The sequence below is a fragment of the Choloepus didactylus genome, chromosome 20 (genome assembly GCF_015220235.1).
Source record: "Choloepus didactylus isolate mChoDid1 chromosome 20, mChoDid1.pri, whole genome shotgun sequence".
Taxonomy (NCBI): Eukaryota; Metazoa; Chordata; class Mammalia; order Pilosa; family Megalonychidae; genus Choloepus; species Choloepus didactylus.
The window spans coordinates 30361223-30384357 of NC_051326.1; the positions used below are offsets into that span (position 1 = coordinate 30361223).

The following is a 23135-nucleotide window of genomic DNA, read 5'->3' on the forward strand; positions in this document are numbered from 1 at the left end:
TCTAAAAACTTCCAGAAAAGTCTTAAAAATATAAAAGACATCCATAGAGGACAGTTGAGGAAAGGAAGTAATATTCAGTGTATCTTCCATTAGCACCAGTCAAATCTAAATTTGAAACCCCGTTCTGCCACTCTCTACCATTTTGTTCCAAAAGAAATTACTAAATCTCTCTCCCTCAACGTAAGTTTTCACATTTGTGAAAGAGATGTTAATACCTTCCTCATAAAGTTGTTAGAAATATTAAAAGAGATAATGCATATTTTTGGTATAATGCCTGGCACTTCATAAATTCTCAATCATTGCTATGATTATCATTAAATTTTATGTTTTGAAGACAATTCTGTTTTTACTATATCAAATTAGGGTTCAGAAAATTTATGTCTGCTTCAGGGAAAATATATTGAAATGCTAGAAAAGTACTCAGGTTAACAGAATAATTGGATTGAGATGGAATTTAGCTAGATGGTAGGGAAAAGTTGACTGCAGTCATGGAAGAGAGTTCTGAAGACCAGTGAAAGAAGGGATGACATGGTTCAGTGGAAAAAGAGATCATTAAAGGCAGGCAACAAAAGGAAATAAGGTAAATAAAAAAATATTCACTGATGAAAGTACAAGTTAGAGACAGCAGGAATTAAAACCATATAAGTAAGTGGGAAGAAAAATAAATTACTGTAGATTCTTTTGAAGTGCATTAATTATTTGGGGCAACTTGTAGACAATGGATTGCAGAAATCTGAAAGAGCATGTTGTTCTCTTGGCAGGGAAGATACGTAGTGCTATCAATGATACAAGGAAAATTAAAATGGAAGGAATGAAAAAGCTAAATGAGGTATTCTCCCATATTAACTTTTAAGTAGTTATTAGGACATCTAAAGCTGAGATTCAAAATGTACTCAGGAGAAGAAGGTGGCCATTAAAGTGAAATAAGATGTAGAGCAATACAGGTAATGAAAAGAAAAGAATTTCTACGAGAGTGGATCATTTAAAAAAAATTTCTGCAGAATGAATGAAATAAAAAAAGGTAATATAGGGTTTAAAGCAACAGTTTTAGTAGAAAGTTTAAACAAAGCAATAAAAATTTAGTTATGAAGAGTAATGAAGGTAATTGAAAAAATAAAATAATGTTTTTTTCCTTGCAATTGGTAAACTTTAAAGGAATATAAAGTTTAATAAAGCAACAATAACAACTGTTGAGTATTTTGTATTTTATTACAGAGATCATAAAATGGCAGCTCAAGCATGTAATGTTTCCAAAATCAGAAAATTTTATATAATATTTCAGATTTCCAGCTATTTAAAAAAAAAAAAAAAATCAAGGCTCCGGCACCCTAAGTCCACATTCCACATGGCAACAGTCTACTGAAGCTGAGTAGGCATGTGCACTCACAATAGCCACAATCCCTACCGCCCCTTAAGTACTAACATTAGCCCTAATTCATTGGGGGCCTATAAATTTTTGAATATGCTTTATAGGGGCTTTCATTTACATCCTCTCCATGAACCTTCAGAAAAATCTTGAGAAGTAGGTATGGATGAGAGTATTTTTAACACCCATTTTTCAAAAGGAGTTCAGAGAGGAAAAAGTAACTTTCCTAATTTAATCTAGGAAGTTGTAGAGTTGAGACTCTAAGCCTTATGACTCCAAAGCATGGTTTCCCTCTGAGCACTCTACTTCTCAATATAATGGTAAGATCCAAAATTTGAAGCCAAATCACAGTCAAAATTTTATTTTGAAAAAAAAAAAAAAAATCATTTAAAATCCCATGTGACAGAATCTAAATCTATAGAGAGTCTAAAGTTGAAATTTAAGGGTTAGCCATATATCCATAAATGCAAAGACTATCTGAAAGACTACCTACCTGTGCTATATATATCTTTATATACTGATATATATATATATATATATATATATATATATATATATATATATGTGTGAAAAACATTAAGTTTAAAAAATGGAAAAGATATACTTTCATTTTAAGAAAATATAGTATGTTACCAGGTAATTTAAAAACAAACTAAAAATCCTAAACTTACACAAATTTAAGAAATTTTATTGAAAACTCACCTAATAAATTAATGCCATCATTTACAATGAGCTGTCCGTGACGCAAATAGTTCAAAATGGGTTCAAAGTACTCAGGACTTCGGTCAATTAAGAAAGCTCCTCTACGATCTTGCTTATTTCCCCAGACATCTGTGTTACCATTAAAATGAAGAAAGTCTCCCGTAAACAAAAACAGTTACAAATTTATGGAATAAAAATTATATACTATACTAGTAAGCTTTACCCTTGTAAAAATTATTGATATCATTAAAAAATACAGAAGGACAGGAGTTATAGAGTTAAAACAGACACAAATAGATCACACAAAATATGAAAACAATGTGCTATACTCACCTTTGTCTTTAAACATGTGGGCCAGCATACTATCAGGTTCTTTATTCACTAAAGTGCTCCTAAGAATTCAGGGAAAAAAATTGATTTCTCCATTTGTCTTTATAAAGAAACATATTTAAGTCAAGAGTATACTCGATCTCAGCTGCTCTCTCAAAAAAGATGCATGCTATAACCTGGTAGGAATAATGCTGGGAAACAAAAACGTGCAATAAGTTGCCATTTATCAAAATCCCTTCTAATATGGCAATTCCTTTGATTTAAATCTTGATTTAGCTTCCTTTAATTTAAATACTAACTTACCCTTACAGCTAGCTATTGTATCACAATATTCTTGATCTTCAAAACATACATTTTTCTGGTCCCTTTAAAATAAGGAGTTGTATTCTCTACAAGTTTCAATATTGTTAATTTTTACTTGTATTGCGTGTATATTACTTGATATCTAAAAAGCATGTTCTAAAACATTAAATTCATGCTTTACATGCTTTTTCTGTTATGACCTGTGAACCATTTTCCACTTTTTTCCTTTAAAAAAATCTTTCTAAAAATTGGTTTCAGATCACATTGCACATTTCAAAAGCATTTGAATATTTCTTAAGAAAAATGGCAAATAGAAGGAAAGAATAAATGACAGCCTTTCTCTCTCTTTCTCTCATACCCACACACATACACGTACCTACCGTGTAGTAGTAAAGTACCGCCCTCCAACATTTAATGTTAGCCAGTCTGTGTGGCATCCTGTCGGCCCTTCAGGTGGTTTAGAATCTGTCTGAGGATCTAGAGGACATGTAGAAATAATAAAAATATTAAGATTGGGGATTCTGGGAAGAGAGCAATGGCATAATTTTTCAAACCAAATACATGCATAAAACTACAGTGGAGTTACTAAGGTAGCAAAACCCAAACCCATAGACAGTATCTAAAACAAAACTAGTTGATAGGTATTCGTATATAAACAATGACAATTATAAGAGCAGGATAATTTCAGCATCTGTGAAGGAAAAAGCAGAGAGAAGAAAGAGGGCATGTGATGAACCTGAGAATTCCAAAGTAATCAATGTACATTCACTTCAAAGCTCAGCAACTCTATTTGAGAACAGCAGACTGAAAATGGGAGGAATATGCCCACTCCAAAAGTGGGTGATAGAAGTAGTTTGCAGTAAGATCTGAAGGAGCAGTAAATTAACTCTCAAAACCAATAAGCTAAACCTTCCTTCTAGGACAAAACCCCATATAGGGGATAAGATGTTGAGAACAGAATTCAGGTTAAGGAGGGCAGAGACAATAGAGATAAAAGAGAAAGTAGTTCAGGTAAAAGTCGAGGATGTCTGAGACCAAAATATATATTCTTAAACACTTCACAAAGAACAATGGAAGAGGGAAATCTAGAGACATAACACTAGAAAAACTTTCCTAAGTTAGCCTTCCCTTCCTACGTTAAGGAAAACTAATTTCATGTAAAAATGAGCAAAAGAAAAGGATTGAGGCAGAATCCCATCAAAGTTATCAAAGGAATAAAAGAAAATAATACTGAGTAGAATTATATCCATATAAGCAACGAAAACATGCCAGAAAGAAATGCCCACAAAATAGAAGAAAACTATAATCTGATATTCCAAATCATGCTAAAAGAAGTAAATGATACAAGACATGAAAGAATGACATAAACCAGAATGACAAAATTCAGAAATTAGGTACAAGAATTCAGAAAATTAGAAATAAAAGAAAAAAAATCTTAGAAATGAAGACTCAACTGGAAGAAACACAAAAATGAGTAAAAACAACAGATAATGCCTTATGGTAAACAAAAGGTGAAAAAGAGGATAGTTTCAAAAATCAAAAAAAAAAAAAAAAAAAGGAAGAGATGAAAAGAAGGTAATGGAAGGTTTCAAAGAAGAGCGAAAATAAACACAAGGTACAAAATAAATAATTTAAAATCAAGAAAACTTTACTGAAGTTGAAAAAATGATCTGCAATTCCATATTGGAAGGGTCCACCATGTACCATGTATTCTGAGTTGAGAAAATCAACTCAGAATAAACCAGAACACCAAGACATACTATACTATAATGGCTGTACTTTAAAGAAAGAAAAAAATCCTTTGGATAACCTAGGAAAAATATTTAATCTTATAAAAGAAAGAAGTTCAGATTGTCATCAGATATTTCAACTCCAACACTTTATGCCAAATAAAATGGAGTAACATATTTCAGATATATAAATAAAGAAAATGTGAACCAAGGATTTTTAACAGTTTCATTAAGGTATAATTGACACACAATAAACTACACATAGTTAAAGTTTACAATTTGATTAAGTTTTAACATACGATTTGATATCCAGCCAAAATGACTTTCAAGTATAAAAGCTACAAACTGTTACGAACTTGCAAATATTAGAGAATATTCTCATAAGTCCTTTCTGAGGAATCCATAGAGAGCAAATTTCAGGTGACCACCAGAGACATCAGCTTAAGGACTGGAGGAATGTATTAAAAACACTTGAAGGAGTAAGACTAAATGAGGGTTCTAAGGGTGGAATATAGTATATAATGGCTATATATTATGACAATGCAGAAACAGGATAATTATCTTTTAAGTAAGGGAAGAAGAAATGAACATGTGAAAAATAGTTTGTTTTTAGTAATTATATTGGCACTGAAAATATTGGGATTATTATTCTGACATTTTTATGTGTCTTGTGTGGGATGAAGTAAGTGAGTAGTTTCGTGATGATAATTCTATCATTCACTTTCTGTCCTTGAGAACCAGGGTTATTGATGTTGACGAAAGGAGACATAGATGTAAGACAGAAGAGTTAAGTAAAACCCTTATAATCCTGTATATAAACTGGCAGTATTAGTACAAATACATGAAATATTTTATTTATCTATATATTACATAATATATGATATATAAGCTTTTTATCATATATATGTGATAATGTATTATTTATAAAGGTCTGGGTATTAGGTGTGCTTATTGCTCTTGGGGTGTTGCTGCTCCAAGGCCCTCATAATACACAGAACTAGAGAATACATATATGCGTATATGTACATACACTTATATCTATATTTATTTTTATATCTATATATCTATACTGGAGACCAATATAGAGTGAACTAACTACTTACCTACTTACATACCTATCTATCTACTGAAAACCAAGAGTTTACACTGATACTTCCAAATCCAATCCAACACCATAGGGTTCATTCTAATTTCCTTCCTTTCCATATCTGTAGCTCCCTTCTCTGACAGTGAGAAATCTTGCTTCCATTATTATAAATCTCTTTAATTATACATAGACTCCACTGTGCTGGTTTGAAGCTGTTATGTACCTCAGAAAAGGACATGTTCTTTTAATCCATTCCTGTGAGTGCAGAACTATTATGGGTGGGATCTTTTGATTAGGTTGTTTCAATTGAGATGTGACCCACCCAATTCAAGTTGGGTCTTAATCCTTTACTGGAGTCCTTTATAAGAGGATAAATAACACAGAAAAAGCCCAGAGAGTTTAAAGAGAAACATCCAGAGAAGTTCGGAGAGAGAAAAGCCCTGGAGAAGCAAGCAAGGACCCACAGAAACTTAAAGAGCCACCAAAGCCAGAACCTGAAAGCAACGAAACTGGGTAGAAAAGGACAAACAGACACTAGCCTTGTGCCTTGCTATCTGACAGAGGAACCCTAGATGCTACCTCCCTTTCTTCAGAAAAGGTATCATCCTATTGATGTCTTAATTGGGACGTTTTCATGGCCTTAGGACTGTAAATTTGTAACTAATAAATTACTATTGTAAAAGCCAGCCCATTTCTGGTATATTGCATTCCGGTAGCATTAGCAAACCAAACACCCATCTTCACCCTGTTTGAGATATGACTCTTCATGCTGCTCTACCTCTACATGTGAATGCCCTACACATGCTACTTGGCTTTTAACTCTGCTCCATACATGGATTCCCTCCTCACCTTCCTTGTGGTCTGACACCCCATACTGGGCTCCTTACACCCTGCCAGCACACATCACATGAACACTCTTTACCTTGCTTGGGCTCTGTCACCTAACCCTGGGCCAACCTTCTATGGATGTGGCAGTTGTCAATTTCTTGTCTCTAAGCTTCAAAACTATCCATTTCTGATTCGTGATATTGGAGCTAGACCTGGTAAACATTACTCCTTTTCCAGCTGGTGCAATGTTAGGTTTTGTCAGTAGGGACACTGCAGGAAGAAGGGGCTTCTCTCCCTAGTTTTCTTTTTGAGCCTATGGCATGGCTGGCCTAGTGACACTCATCCTCTAGCAAGTTTTGCTGACACCCCAATGGGCAGTTTCCTGCTCACAAGCCCATCTCTCCCTCTTTGGACCAATGAGCTACAGCCACATTCCTAATAAGGTCTGAATTTCAGCCTTGTGGAGGAGGAGCTCTTCCAACTTCTAACCTGAAGAAGTTTCAAAAGAAGTATGAAAATCTGAATACTGCCAATAGATCCTTTTAAATATTAAGCTTAATAACCTCATGTAAAATATTTACCATTTCATCTTCTTATTTTGGAAGACAAAATTGGCTTTTAAGGGAGTCACTTACCAATAAAGGGTTCTCCTTCACACACAAACAAAACATCATCATCCCTGGGGAAATCAAAATTTAAAAAGCCAACATCAAAATCCAGTAATCACATTAATTATCTGCTGACTATAGTAACTACTCCTTCAAACTATGTAGAAGATAGGTCTTGCTGTAAATCTATAATGCAAAGAAGCTAACTATCTAAGTCTCTAGTGCTATGTTTAACACCCTAACTTAACTGGCTATATCTGGATTTAAATTCCAATAAGATCATGCACATGAAAGTACCTTTGAAATGAAAAAAAAAAAAGCCCACTATACAAATTATTTGAATTCAGATTTCTCATCAATGGAAGGCTGTCCTGTCATGTTCGAAGGTTCAAAGGATAAAGTGATAGACAATTCTTCTTTTTTTTGCTTTATTTTAATTCTTTAGTGGTAAATAAATTATTGGGGCTTTCTCCCAAATAATCAGCAGCTGTGTGCTTTGGAAATGCAAATAAATTTTCATAATAAATCTAGGAAAAATATAATTGGAAAAGTAACTGCTGTAAACACTTGCCCACTGCAACACAAATGTAAATGATTGGGCGTAACACACAACTCTGAATTATCAGTGTATATCCCTCTGCCCTCCTCCCAAACCATTAATATAAATAAGTGATTAAAGAATATACCATGAACCACAAACTGTTTAAAAGGTAGAGATTTTATAGCTCAGAAGTCTTCAGTTATGACTTTTTATGTTTTAGAAGTTTTTATTTCCTGTAAGACATCACAGGAATACATTACATTTTTCTTAGAAGCAGAGTCCGTGTTTGTTACGGAGAAAATCAGGTTCACATATATCATTCAACGGTGTGACTCAATTATCCATAGAAACCAAAAGAATTTAGGAGATGGATACAGAAAAACTAAGAAATTCTCCTAATTTATCTGGATCTGAAATGCAGTCTATAACATATTCCACTTGCTCACCATGCCAGTTAACTGTTTTAGATTAGTAGGAAAATATTTTTTCATTTCATGAATACAAATCAACTACTAAGTTGTATGACCTCGGTAAGTCACTCCTCAGATGCTTCAGCTCCTCATTTGTAACACAAAAGGACTGGAACTGATTAACTTCTAGGGCAGTATACTATATTGAAAGTTCATTCAAACCCAGACCAGCTTTATATATACTATTAAAATTTAGATCATTATTGTTGTCACACAATCAACAAAGGAAACCATGCTTTACCAATTGAATGGGATAAATCAGGCAAAGCAATTATAAGATAGCTGGAACATGGTCAGTAATTTATCTGTGTTTCCTCCCCCATCTTCTTTGTTAAATCTCTTCCTGCTCCCAAATTCTATGATCCTTTAAGGATGGAGGAAGGTCAACTGGAAACTTGTTTAAAGGAGATAAAACAGCCTGTTATTAAAAACAAAACAAACTAAACAAACAAACACACCACTATCATGGTGGATTACTGGTGACATAACTCTACTTCAAATTGTATCATAATATTTAGCAAGTTTTCACAGAAATAGGTCTCTGCAAAGTATATAAAATCCATAGCATTCTTAGGAAGTGAACTTAACCATAAGCAGATGGCATATAAAATAAAGAGATCAATTGTATTTTTAACTTAAAAAATGCAAGCCTTAAATCTATCTCTAGTAACATAAAGAATAAATTCTTCATAGTCTTTCTGCATAGTTTATATATGGCTATCAGTTTACTGAAATATACTGAGGATTTCTATCTGAGCACTATGCCATAGTCCCAACTGATTAAAATTCTATAGACCAATTCTAGGCAATCGCTTGGCAAAATCCTGTATTCTTAACAGTGATTAAATTACTTCTTAAGGGAAACAACATAGCACTAAGAAGCCAAGGGCACACTCTGAGTTGACTGCTTATAAAAGGTGAAAGTTACCTGATCAAAGCAATATCATCAATCAGTCCACCTTTCCCATTATACACACTGGTGGCTTTTATGCCGAGTTTACTGCTGGCCACAGAAAGCAAATCAGATAAAGTTCCATACACAGCAACCACCTGTAAACACACCAGATTAATTTGAACTTATATAATGAATTTTGTCACTCGCAAATTACAACCCATCACACTATAAAGAGAAATAAAAAAATCAGTTTATCACATAAAAGGAGATTTCAAGTTCTTAACATTGTCCCTTTTGCTATGACTTAAATATTTACATGGTGGCTAACACTGCTGATATCCAAAACTAAAGAATAAGAAATTGTCTCTGAACAAAATCGATTGATAATCTTAACGTATAACTAAATTGTACCCTAATTAAAAAATTAGACCTGAATTTGAATTCAGATTCTGACATTTTCTAGCTGTCAACTTGAGACAAATTACTCGACCTCTTTCTACTTGCATTGCCTTATCTATAAATGAAGAAAACAGTAGCATCTATCTCATATGGTTCTATGATGAAATGAGTTGATACATGATAAGTTTAGCAAAGTGCCTAGGACATATTAAATCCTCATTTTTGTTTGCTTTAACCTATCCCTTTGTTATAGAAATGGTTAATTTTTAAAACATGAATGATTTGCTGTTGTTTATGTATCATTTACATCAACTACCATTATAAATGTTAATAACTTCCCACCTCATTTACTTAATTCTTCAAAAACTACTTCTACTCATTGTTTTATAAAAACCAGATTTGAGCACCTAACTCTCTAAACTAAAGCAAACAGGTGACTAACAATGAATTGATCTGTCCTGCTTTGAATTAGGCACAATTTAATACACGTACAAGATACAGGCAACTACTTAACTAGGGGTTGAGAATCTCAACGTGTAGGTGAATTTTGTGCTCTGGTCATAATAGTAATTATAGGTTCCCAGTCACTAAGTTGATAGTTATACCATTATCAATCAGGACCTTTGAAAGTTATGGATAAAAAGTAGATGAGGAGCTGAATATGAAGCATGAAGTTAACTGACTTCCTAGGATATTGTATAAAGGTGCCCTATAAAATGAGAACTGAAGATGGTTCTTTGTTCACCAGCAACTTGCCTATAGTAGACATTTAAATTTTAGTTAAAGAAATGGAGTGAAGAGTATGGCATGGAGGGAGCTCACTAATATAGGAGTGTGCAATGTTTCAAAAGCAGAGTGATCAGATTCCAACTGTCTCCTCCTAATAGGACCAGAAGGCTGGAAGGCCAGAGGAGGGCTGTGTAGGTGACAGGTGTTCTAGAGCTGGCTGCTAGTGACTCTTTGTCCTTAGCTTGTTACATAGCATAGCACATGGCAGCGTCTCCTGTTCTCTTCCTTCTCCTCTGGGTTCCATATAAGCTTCTTCCTTCTGTGGTTTCCTCTCTATGTATCTGAATTTTATTTTCTTAAGAAAGACTCTAGTAAAAGGATTAAAACTCATCTTGAGGTGGGTCATACCCTAATTGAAGTAACCTCATCAAAAGGTCCTACTTACAATGGGTTCACACTCATAAGAAAGGATTAAATTTAAGAACATGTTTTCTGGGGTACATAAATAGCTTTAAACCACCACAATAACCTTATGCAAAATATTTTTCATAAATAATATTATACCTTAAAATATTGGAAACTGAGTGTCTGTGCTGATTTGTATTTTGACTTAATGGAACAAGAAGAGAACAGCATTCAACTGGGGAGGATTATAATAATAATAAAGCTCTTAAAGTTAACAATATCTTCTCTCTCCCTTTATATTTACCACAGGCTACACAATGTCCTAAGAGGATTCATTATAATAAAAATGTCAACTACAGCTTTAAGACCTTACTTTGGAAGGAACTAATGAGAAAGCAAATTGGAAAGTGAGACTTCATCTTTGTTTTCAAATAAGTGGTCTTGTCTTAATTTTTCTTATAGAAAAAGTTTAATTCAATTTCTTACAAATATGTCTAAATTATTCATTTTTGCAGCTTTCAGGTAAAGTCCAACACTTTATTTATACAAAGTCTATGAGAAGAGGTCAGTAGATATCACCTAATCTAACATCATGACATCATCCGTTCAAGTCCTTGACACAATCCCTCACCTGAAAGAACACAGCATGCCTGGATATGCTACTGGTGATCTTTAACAGAAGTTGGTTTCAAAAACTGGGAGATTTCTGCTTCAGTCACAAATTCTTTAACATCTTTATTAGCAAAAATCAGCAATCCAGCTTTTATGTCCTCATGTACTAATATTTTATAGTTCTCCTGTTACAGAAATCCTTTCTCTGTCTGTATTGTCCATAAAAACTGTTACAAACTCAGTGTTAGTGTATTAAGTGTTCCAGAAAGAAAAAAAAAGAGATTCTTGGCCATCAATATCTCACATTAGGAAATATGTATTAACAACTACCTCTTCTTCATTACTTCCTATTGTAGGGGAAGTATGTAAAACTTCATTCATAGAAAATAGTCTAAGGATAGTAGTTTTCCCTGCATTATCCAGTCCAAGAATGATAACTTTGTGTTCCTGGTGACTGAATAGTCTCCATAGCCTGGTGAAAAGAATTCCCTTTTTTTGGGCCATAAACCTCCCTCCAGTCACCCGGCCACATGGCTTCCCCAGCTCAGAGCCTCACTTCTGCTGCTGCTGCTCCTGCACTTACCATGGACCCACTTACCAGGAACTGAAGGGCTGCCAAGCCCAGGCCACCCTGCCTCTGCCACCCTGGCTCCCGGACATTGCCACTGGGTTTTCTGCCATGAGCCCAGCAGGTCACCATCCTTTTACCCATTTTTTAATTGGGTTGTCTTTTTGTTTTTGAGTTGTAGTTCTTTATATATTCCAGACATTAAACCCTTATTAGATATAAAGTTTCCAAGTATTACTCCCTTTCTACAGGTTATTTTACTTTCTTGATAAAGTCCTTTGATATAGAGAAATTTTTAATTTTTATTAGGCTACCAATTATCTATTTTTTCTTTTGTTGCTCATGTTTTTGGTGTTAAGTCTAAGAAACTATTCCTAACACAAGGTCTTGAAGAAGTTTCTTTAAACACAGGGTCTTGAAGAAGTTTCCCTATGTCTTCCAGGAATTTTATAGTTTTGGTTCTTATAGGTAGGTCTTGGATCCATTTTGATTTAGTTTCTGTATATGGTGAGAGGTAAGGCTCCAACTTCGTTCTTTTGTATATGACTATCCAGTTCTCCCAGCCCCACTCATTGAAGAGGCTATTCTTCCTCAATTGAGTGGACTTGGCATCCTTGTCAAAGATCAACTAGCCAAAGGTGTGAGGTTTTATGCCCGAACTCTCAATTCAATTCCATTGGTCTATATGTCTGTCCTTGTGACAGTATCAGTTGCTCATAGTATCCACTTATAAACCTCTTTATCTTGTGGGGTTGGTAATAATGTCCCCTTTCATTCCTAGTTTACACTATTTTTATCTTCTCTCATTTTTTTCTTTTTCAGACTAGATAAAGATTTGTCCATTTTATGAATCTTTTCAAAGAATCAACTATTGGTTTCATTGATTCTATTGCTTTGGTTTTTTAAATGCAATTTTATTGAGATATATTCACACACCATACAATCCATCCAAAGTATACAATCAGTGGCTCACAGTATCATCCCATAGTTGTGCATTCATCATCACAATAAATTTTAGAACACTTTCATCACTCCAAAGAAAGAAAGAAAAAAGATAAAAGAAAAGAAAACCCAAAACATCCCATCCCTTCTATCACTGCCCCCCACCCCCCCCCTCAAGGATTGGTGTGGTACATTTGTTACTGTTGATGAAAGAATATTAAGTTACTACTGTTAAGTTTAGTCCATAGTTTGTAATAGGTACATTTTCCCCATATTATTGGTTTTTTTTTTTAATTCTCTAATTCATTTATCTCTGCTCTAACCTTTATTTCCTTTCCTCTGCTTGCTTTGGGTTTAGTTTTCCCTTATTGTTTTAGATTCTCCAGTTGTGAGATTAGGTCTTTGATTTGAGATCTTTCTTCTTTTTTACTGTAAGCATTTAACAGCTATAAATTTCCCTGTGAGCACTGCCTTTGCTGTGTACCATAACTTTTTCTTTTTTTATACCTAATGGTAGCATTCAAAGATGCTTCCATTAATTGTAACAAAGGCAATATACCAAAGGTAAACGTCTATAACCAGGGTATTTAAGGGCATGATACGGGATTCTCGGTGGTGGTGATGTTGTCTGACCTTTTCATTGTATTTTATTTTTATTTTTCTTCTATCTTTTGTATTTTTCTTTTTTCTCCTTTTCCTCTTTCTTTGGGGAAGAGATGGAAATGTCCTCATATAGCTTGTTGTGGTAAATGCATAATTACTGAATATACTGGGAATCATTGACTGTTTACTTAGGGTGGATTCTATGGTGTGTGAATAAATGTGTTAAAAAAAATAAACAGAGGGATACAAGTGCTGGAGAAAATGTGGAGAAAGGGAGGTACCTATTCTGTTAGTAGGGAAGTAGAATGGTGAAGCCCAGCTGGAGGACAGTGTGGTGGTTCCATAGGAAGCTAACTATTGGGTTGCCATATAGTCCTGCAACTGCGTTACTGGTTATATACTTGGAAGAACTGAGAGCAGGGACATGAGTGGACATTGCAAGCTGGTGTTTATGGGGGCAGTATTCACGATTCACAATGGATGGAGGCGACTGACAAATAGAATGGTGAACTGTGGTGTATACATACAATGGAATACTGAGCGGCGGCAATAAGAAATGAAGTTGTGAGGCATGCATCCAGGTGAATGGACCCTGGAAACAAAGCTAGAATTGAAAAGACAAACACTATAACACCCCACTGACATGGATCAACCACAATGTGCAAACTCTGAGAATTGAATCTGAGAGCACAGGCCACCAGGGGAAGGCCTATGGTAAAGGCTCCCAGATTGCAAGCTCCCACAGCAGTCACATTCATCCACGAGCTGCAATGCTCATCTCCAAATTCTGAGATGATGAGTTGCCCACATAAAGCTCGTCGGTTCCTGTAACCCCAGGTATCCCCGCGACACCTGAGACCCAGAGCCAGAGCTCAGCAGCCAGGACTGTCAGCATCTCCCCATACAGTTAATGTCAAAAAAGCTGGGCACCACTCTCCCATCATGTCCTCCACAACCAACCAGGGTTCCTTCCCGTGCTCCGAAAAGAAACTTACATCAGGCCTGGGAATGGGGAGTCCTAGTAAGACCAGGTTGCTGTAGTTCTCCAACATGAGATCTCTGTATAAATCCCCTGATCAGGCTCCAGGCACTCCCACTCCTCCTGAGAGAAGTCTACAGCCACGTCCCTGAACATCACCACCCCCTCCATGTTCTTGAACATTCCTGTTGCTGTAGACAAACCTTCATATAGTGGAATGTTTCCATTATCCACACAGGGCTATGAATGACTGGAGCATGGATTTTATAATTATAAACCTGCCTCCTATTTCTCTGAATTTCTCTCTCGGAAAAGAAAAGCATCCAGAAAAAGCTTAGGACTTCCCTAGTTCTGATCCAGTCCAAACTGGCAAAGTTGCACGGATTCGAAAGGCCCTGCAGGAGCTAACTCCGTGGAACCACCGGTCCCACCACCACGTACAGAAGCAGCCAAAAATCCACAGAAAGTAGCGTTGGCCTGCAGAGTCTTCTTGACTATCTAGTCTAGAGCAGCACAGCAGACGGGTCTTCCCAATTCCTCTCAGCGCAAAACCTGGAGTTGCTCCCATCTACCGCTCCTCGGCGTCAAACAGCCGCATGGAGCCGCTCACTGATGGAGCCCACCCACCCACTCTGCATCCCATAACTTTTGATATGTTGTTTTTTCATTCATCTCAAGATATTTCCTGATTTCCCTTATCATTTCTTTGGCTCATAGATTTCTAGCTTCCTTCCATTTTCGTCAGAGAAGGTGCTCTTTATAATTTCAATCTATTTAAATGATTTCAATCTATTTCAATCTATTCAAACTTGTCTGTGACTTAACATGTGGTCTATCCTGGAGAATCATCCATGCGCACTTTAGAAGAATGTGTATTCTGTTTGGGGGCTCAGTGTTCTCTAAACATGTTAGATCTAGTTTACTTATAGTATTATTCAAGTTCTCCATTTCCTCATTTGTCTTCTGTTTATATGGTCTGTCCATTGATGAAAGCACTGCTTTGAAGTTTCCAAGAATTATTGTATAAGTATCTACTTTCCCTTCAATTTTGTCAGTGTTTGCCACATTGTATTCTGGGGCACTGCGATTAGGTGCATAAATATTTATGATTGTTATTCCTTGTTGGTGAAGTGATCATTTTATTAATATAACTTAATGTCTCTTTTGCCCAATATTACTATAGCTACTCCAGCTCTCTTTTGGTTGTTATTTGCATGGAATTGTTTTTCCATCCTTCTACTTTCAACTTCTTTGTGTCTTTGGGTCTGAGTCTCTTGTCAAGAACATAGAGTTGGTTCATGTTTTTTTTGTTTTGTTTTGTTTTGTTTTAAATCCATTCTGCCAATCTGAGTCTTTCAACTAGGAAGTTCAATCTATTTACATTCAGTGTTATTACTGACAAGGTAGGACTTACTTCAGCCATTTGTCCTTTGTTTCTTATACAGTCTATCTTTAGTTCCTCTTCTCTTTTATTACAACCTTCTTTTGTGCATAGTTGATATTTTGTGATGCAACTGATCCCTTTCTCATCTCCACTTGTTTATATTCTAAATACTTTCTTTGTGGTTACCTTGAGGATTTTATTAAACAACCCAAGTCTATACACTATTAGTTCAAAAAAGATATCAACTTGACTTCAATAGCATATACAATCTTGCTACTTATACCCTTCCATTTCCCCTGTCATGCTTTTGTCACACATTACTGCTGTATATTTAGCATGCCCATAAAATAGAAGTATGGTTATTTCTTCTTCAATTGTAATCTAACTTCTTATAGGAAATAAAGAGTAGAGTTACATACTGAGGTATTCCGGTTTGCTAATGCTGCCTTTTTGCAAGATACCAGAAATGGACTGGCTTTTATAAAGAGGGTTTATTTGGTTACAAAGTTACAGTTTTAAGGCCATAAAGTGTCCAAGGTAAGACATCAACAATTGGGTACCTTCACTGGAGGATGGCCAGTGGTGTCTGGAAAACCTGTTAGCTCGGAAGGCACTTGACTGGTGTCTGCTTGCTCCCAGTTAGCGTTTCAAAATGGCAGTCTCCAAAATGTTGCTCTTGGGGTGTTTTGTCCTCTCTTAGCTGCAGCTGCTCTTCAAAATGTCACTCTCAGTTGTTCTGAGGTCCTTGTGTCTGTGAATCCAATTAACACCCACCCTGAATGGGCAGGGTAATACCTCCATAGAAATTATCCAATCAAACACTTCACTCACAGTTGATTGAGTTACATCTCCATGGAAACATTCAATCAAAGGATTTCAATCTAATCAACACTAATACTTCTGCCCCCACAAGACTGCATCAAAGATAATGGCGTTTTGGGGGACATAGTACATCCAAACTGGCACATGAGGATACCATACTATTGGGTTTTGCATTTACCCATGTATTCACCATTACTGGAGATCTTCAATTCTTCACACTGCTCTGATCTACTATCTCCTGTCCTTTCCTTTCAACCTGAAGAACTCTCTGTAGCATTTCTAATAGGGCAAGTCTCTTGATGACATACTCTATCAGTTTTTGTTTATCCATAAATGGGCTTATTTTTAAGCAGTTTTGCTAGATCAAAAATTTTTGGCTGGCAGTTTCTCTCTTTCAGCACCTTGAATATGTCATACCACTGCTTTCTTGCCTCCATGGTCTCTGATTAGAAATTGTTACGTAGTCTTACAGAGAATCCCTTATATATGACAAAGTCCAAAACAATACCTTATCATTTTCAGAATTCTCTATCTTTGGCATTGGATATTTTGATTAGTATTTGTCTTGAAGTAGGACTATTAGATTCATCCAGTTTGGAGTTTCTTATGCTTCTTGGATATTTAAATTTATGTCTTTCATAAGATTTGAGGAATTTCTGGCCACTATTTCCTTAAATATTCTTTCTCCTGCTTTTTTCCTTCTCCTTTCCTTCTGGGACTCCCATAGTTCTTATGTTGGTACACTTCATATTATCTCACAGGTCCTGTAGACTCTGCTCACTTTTTTTTTTTTTAAATAATCTTTTCTCTATCTGTTCTTCCAACTATATGATTTTGATTATCCTGTCGTCTAGTTCACAGATTCTTCTGCCTGTTCAAATCTGTTGAATGCCTCGTGTTTTTAATCTCCATTATTGTTTTTCATCCCTGTTATATTCTCCTTTAAACTAATTCTTTTTATTCATGTATTATCTTATTTATTTCCTTTATTTGTATTTCATATTTAGTTTATTTCTATCCATATTTTCCCTTACCTCCTTGAATTCATTTAGGAGATTTTACTGAACATCTTTGATTAGTTGTTCCACTATCTGTTTCCTCTGAAGTTTTCTCTTTGAATGAGCCATCTCTTCCTGTTTCTATGTATGGCTTGTAATCTTTTGCTGATATCTGGCCATTTGGTTGTTTTGATGGGCTAACTCTGGAAGTCCAATTTTTCCCTCTTGTCTAAGGTTTTAGTTTATGGGACTGCATGTTAAGGCTCTTATTCAATGCTTGGTCCAGTTTATACTGAGCCTTTGGAGCAGCCTGTGTTTAACAGTTCAGATTTTCTCAGTTCTTTCTTCACCTTCCTCTTGCCCTGGCATGTGCAGTAACTTTCAAGATTATCCTCTTATGTGGGACTCTTTCCCCTTGAGGAGGGGATTTCCTTTCTTCTGTTCCTCCTCCAGGAGTCCTGGTCTGTTCATTTTGCTTTTAATCAAAATTTTTCTCCCCACCAGCTTTGATTTGTTCAACTCCTCCCCTGAGCTATGGGCTGTGTCCTCATTCCAGCTTTCAGTTGTGGGTCCACCATGCCCTACAGCAAGTCAATTACCCCTTTTCATGTGGCTTTTCTGCCTCTCATAACTTCTGTGTTTGGGGAATCTGACCCACGGACCCATTGGGTTCAATGTGCAAAAACACCCACTTTTTTTTGTTTAGGTGCACTACAAATTAGGGACTGAGCTGGGAGTGTGTACAGTTTGCTATAAATTTTTCCATGGCTTACACTGCTTTCCAGGATACCATTTGTATGCATGTGCATGCCAACCACCAGGGCCCCACCTTGGATCTAAGTGGCCTTGGGTCCCCATGCCTAAATGTACATGTGTCCGTAAGTCATTGCCATGGGTGGTTCTATAGACAGCAACCATGGCATTAGCTGCCTGGGCTAGAGTGCTGCCTCTGCTGGTCTCTTACACCTGGTGAGACTGAGTGTAGGAGGAGGGGTCCAGACTGGCTGCCTTCCTCTTTTTTTTATTGTCACACTTTTTTCTTCAATTCAGCATTTGTGGAGTTTTTCTCCAGTCTCTATTGTCCTCCGGAGTTCCAAGTGAGTTGAAACTGTCCTTTTATTTAGCTGTCTCTAAGGGGAAACATTCTCAGGGATATTTTTACGCTGCCTTCTTGATGACTTCACTTTGCATGCTGTTCAATTTGGAAACCACTAGCTAAATGTAGCTAAGTAAATTTTAATTAATTGAAATTAATTGAAATTTAAAATTACATTCAATTCAATTAATTAAATTTTATAATTTAGTTCATCAGTTATACACTAGCTGTATTTCAAGTGTTCAACAGCTACCTTGGCTACTGGTTACTATATCGAACAGTACAAATATAGAATATCTCCATCATCACAAAGTTCTACTGGATAGTGCTGTTCTAAGGAGCAGAACTGAAAAACGGTACAAAGAAACACTTATTTTAATTCTATTAGGCTTGATCAAAACATAGCAATTCACAGTAACAAAGTAACAGAGACCAATTCAAAACCTGTTTATTTTTTTATATGGAGTGAGGGGTTGATGTATCTTCCCTTTCTTCCCTATTGAAGTCAGATTTGACCATACTGTAGAAAAAGGTGCACATTTACAGTTTAGCAAGGATAATTCCCAGGGCAATCAAAGCACAACAGGTGTTTCCTTGTAAGTTGAAAAACTAGTAAGGAACATGGTCTAGATATAAACTGAATTCAACTTTTATTTTAGCATCACTTAAGTGAGCCCTAAAACAGTACCAAACAGAACTTGCAATTTTACCAAATATTTCCCAGTCTGACTTCCAACCTGGAGTATAAAGTTTTAATGAACAAGTTCTGATTTGTGAAAAGTTATTAATTATCCCTTGGTTATGTTTACAAATAGTGCTAAAGAAGTACATCCCACAGTGTTACCTTAATCTCTGACATCCAGAAAATAAATGCAACTAGTTTAAGTAGAAGGATCCACTCGATTAAATGTTACAGTATCTGACTATAGTAGGCCTTCGACAAATATTTCCTGAATGTTGAAAAAAGTTTTGATTGTTTTCAGAGTACTGAACTAGCACACAACCTTTTTATGTGAGCCAGCTGTATTTAAGTCTCTTCCCCTGCCACATCATTTGATTGAAAGACAAAGTACATGTACAAATGCAATTCTAAAATGATTTTCAAAAATACTAAAACTGACTTTTTGTATAATGGAATTATGGTTGACTTATTTATTTTGTTTTCCAGATTCATTACAATGTAACTGTCTCACGTAATAAGGGAAAAAAAGGTTATAATTTAAGGTCTCTGTTGCTCTCATTACTTGTTTTACAAATAAAATTAGGTAATTAATCTAGCAGTTGACAATTTCCCTTTAGATGAAATGATCAAAGGGGCCATCAATTGGAGAAATAAATAAGACTGAAAGTAATATAAGGAATGTTATAGTTCTGTAAATTTGAAAATTTCCCTTAAGTTGGGTCAACATACTTGTTTTTCACTTGGAGTGCTATATTTGACATTTGTTTCTCAAGCTGATCACTTTAGTTTGACTCTCTTGAGCACACTAACACTAACAAATAAAAAGGAATTACACTGCAATACTAACAGTCAAAATCTTTGTCTTTTATATAAATTCATCAGATTATTAGATTAGAAATACAAATCAATATAAAAATGTGGCACACATGGAAAAGATTTTATTGGTGAGAAAGAGCTTCAAACAAATGGGCACATGTACTTTTCTTTACACAACAACTTTGAAATCTCATATATCATGGATATGAGCTCTAATTGCTAAATAATAAGCATACTTTAGTCGTTATACACTGCCAAAGACAAGCCAAGCATTTATAAAACAGTTGTGCTTATAATGGTAATTTCTTTCATATGTGTTTTATCTCTTCAGTGTGGAGTTGAGGTTTCCATGTCACTGTTATTAGCCATCTTAATAGTTTATGCCCTAGTCTTAAAATAAAAGCATTCTATGGAACAAATTAAGAATCATGTCTATTAAGGTTTATAACCACTATATTACACTATTACTCAGAGTTAATCCTTTCTAACTTTCAGATCCCATAACAAGTGAAAACTATCTACCAGCTGGGTAAGTAAATGGTATACCATGCTTAGCAGGACTGACATTCATATCAGTTTAATGAAGTTTTAATTTGCCTGTAAACATCATTTTCAAATTGAAATCTATGTTATCCAATTTTGAAAATAAAGCTTACACATTTTTAAAACTTTTTTTCTTAAATCCCCACATTATAGGTTATCTATTACATAATACACAATCAATGAACACTTGCCGAATTTATGCAGGAAGATTTACCCAAATGAAACACAGATCACAATAAAAAACTAAAATAACTCAATTTCCTTGACCAACACTTTCAGTTTAAAATTAAAAAACAAAAAAAAATTAAAATGATTTTGTTCCTAAAAAGAATGACATAACTAACTCTAGGTCAAGAAAGCAGATATTAATAAAAATTTAATAGTCTGACAAATCCAAATGCTGGAAAGGATGTGGATCGATGGGATGATTTATCCAACGCTGGTGGAAGTCTAAAATAGTGCACCCACTTTGAAAATCAATTTGGTATTATCTTGTAAAACTGAACATTCACATGTCCTAACACCCAATAATTACAACTAATTATATACCCTAGTGCACTGATTTTCAAAAGTGTGGTCCCTAGACCAGCAGTATTAGAATCACCTAGAAACTATTAGAAATGAAAACTCCTAGCCCCACCCCAAACCTACTGAATCTGAAACTCTTGGAGCAAGGTCCAGCAAAGCGTTTTCTCAAGCCCTCTATGGAATTTTGATGCATGCTAAAGTTTCAAAAAACATTGCCCTAGAAAAATTCTTGCAAGTGCCTTCCAGGATACATATACAGGAATATTCAGGGCAGCACTGTAAATTTAATAGCAAAATATAAAGATAACAAACAACTCAAATGTCCACTGACTGAAAGACAAATTGTGGTAGTATTTTTTACACAATGGATTATTACAAAGCAGTGAAAATGAAAAAATGACCACTACCTGAGAAATTATGGACAGAATCTTAGTAATAGCATATTGAATGAAAAAGCAAGTCACCACTATGTCTGCAGTGTCTGGCAGGTTGCCCAGATGCCACTCACTGACTACATTCAGATGCCTGAGTCCTCATTTCAATTTCCTTAATACCAGCTCTTTTAGCCACTAGCAAAAAGAGAACACTGGGAATTCTGAGGCATATGAAGAAACAAGCAAGCATAACTGATTTTCACTGGAGCACTCTAAAAAAAAAAACAAAAAAAAATTAATTAAAGCTCCCAATTTTTTTAGAACTATGGCTTACAAATCTTTTTGACTGTGCACCCCATCAGTAAAACATTTTGGGGCATGTGCATATATATATATAATATTTACTTATAAGGTATACACTACAATCAGAAAGAATGTTTACCCAATGATATGAGGACTTTTATCCACTTAGACTTCGAGGCTGCCAATAAGAAGCCCTTAAATATTTATCATCCAACAGTGAAATTCTGTCAAACATAAGACTATTTAAAAAAAAAAGAAAACAAAAGCAAAAATCTGAAGGCATTTGTCATCATGTGCTGGAAAATATTTTAAATGTCTTGCTAATTGGGATGCACTTATACTATCAGTAGACAATATTTCAAAGAACAATATACACTTGAGATGTTTATTTTTAAAAGCAAATATTAAATAGGATTTCAGTCTTCTTTAAAGAAAATTTGACTTTTTTTTTTTTTTTAACTTCTACTCAGATGCAAGAAATGCACTGTTTTATCTCCTGATATGTGGACAAAGAATTTATCCAAGAAGTGTCAGTTCTTGCCATTTTCTCTTTGTTTACTTGTGTTTGCATAATTAATATTGGATTCAATCTGCAGTTTCTTTGAAGGAATCTTTTAAAGCCACTTGGCCTTTTGATGAGGGTTAGTCTGGTTAAAACTGAATGATATAAATCTTAACCTGGCACTTGTAAAGTTTAATACATCACCAATCAGTTAAGAAGCTATTATCTGCTTTTTCACATGTGAAGGTTCTCGCTTCTCTCAGAAGACTTGTGATAAGCTGATACATTTAGTGATTGAAGGCACCAGTGTTTTCCCAGGTAAGAAAAATCAAGTTTTGATATTTTTTATATTTTTAAGTAAAATATATAAATAAAAGGTATAATATTTCTTCCTCAACTCCAATGGATCATCTTGTACATCCTCTGTGGTTCACCACTGCATTCTGGAAACCACTGTTTACATCAAAAATATTTACTAGCTATGCTTATATTTATTCAGTATACAGGTAATTCATGATGAGTAAATGATGTAGTCCCCAGCAATAACTCTGTGCCTCCCCACTCCCAGGCTTCATGGCTCCCAATCTGGCAAGCACTAAATATGAATTATGGGAGGAAAACTTATTTGAAAAGAAACAGATTATTCTTATGAGCAGGAAACAAAAATAGAAGCTAGGTAAGTAAGAAAATAATGAAAGTGAGGTAAATAAGAAAATAATGAAAGTGATACAGATATTCCAACTGGTAGATGGGAAATCAAACTCTTTGTAGTAGCACTTTGTTTTGCTTCAGCATGATCATGTTATGATCATGCCAGTACTGGCTGAATACAGTCACTTTATATAAAGAAATGCAGGCTGTCATGTTATTCTGCATGCTTTTGTCAAATAAGAGTAATTATAATGCTATTTATTAATCAGCTGAAGGGAGAAGAGAGGAAACACTGACAACTTTTGCTATTTGGAGAAAAGATTTCTTAGAATATGTTCT

At 35.2% G+C, this 23135-nt stretch overlaps 1 protein-coding gene across 1 annotated transcript in view; it reads right to left on the bottom strand.

Moving 5' to 3' along the window:
- Positions 1-23135, bottom strand: part of KCTD9 (potassium channel tetramerization domain containing 9) — a 41533-nt gene that overhangs the window by 16570 nt on the left and 1828 nt on the right. Inside the window, exons 2-6 of the mRNA XM_037813063.1 lie at positions 8894-9015; positions 6982-7025; positions 3082-3178; positions 2402-2460; positions 2069-2197 (exon numbers count right to left, since the gene is read on the bottom strand). Coding sequence (XP_037668991.1) covers positions 2069-2197; positions 2402-2460; positions 3082-3178; positions 6982-7025; positions 8894-9015 — 451 coding nt within the window. The remainder of the gene's footprint in view (positions 1-2068; positions 2198-2401; positions 2461-3081; positions 3179-6981; positions 7026-8893; positions 9016-23135) is intronic.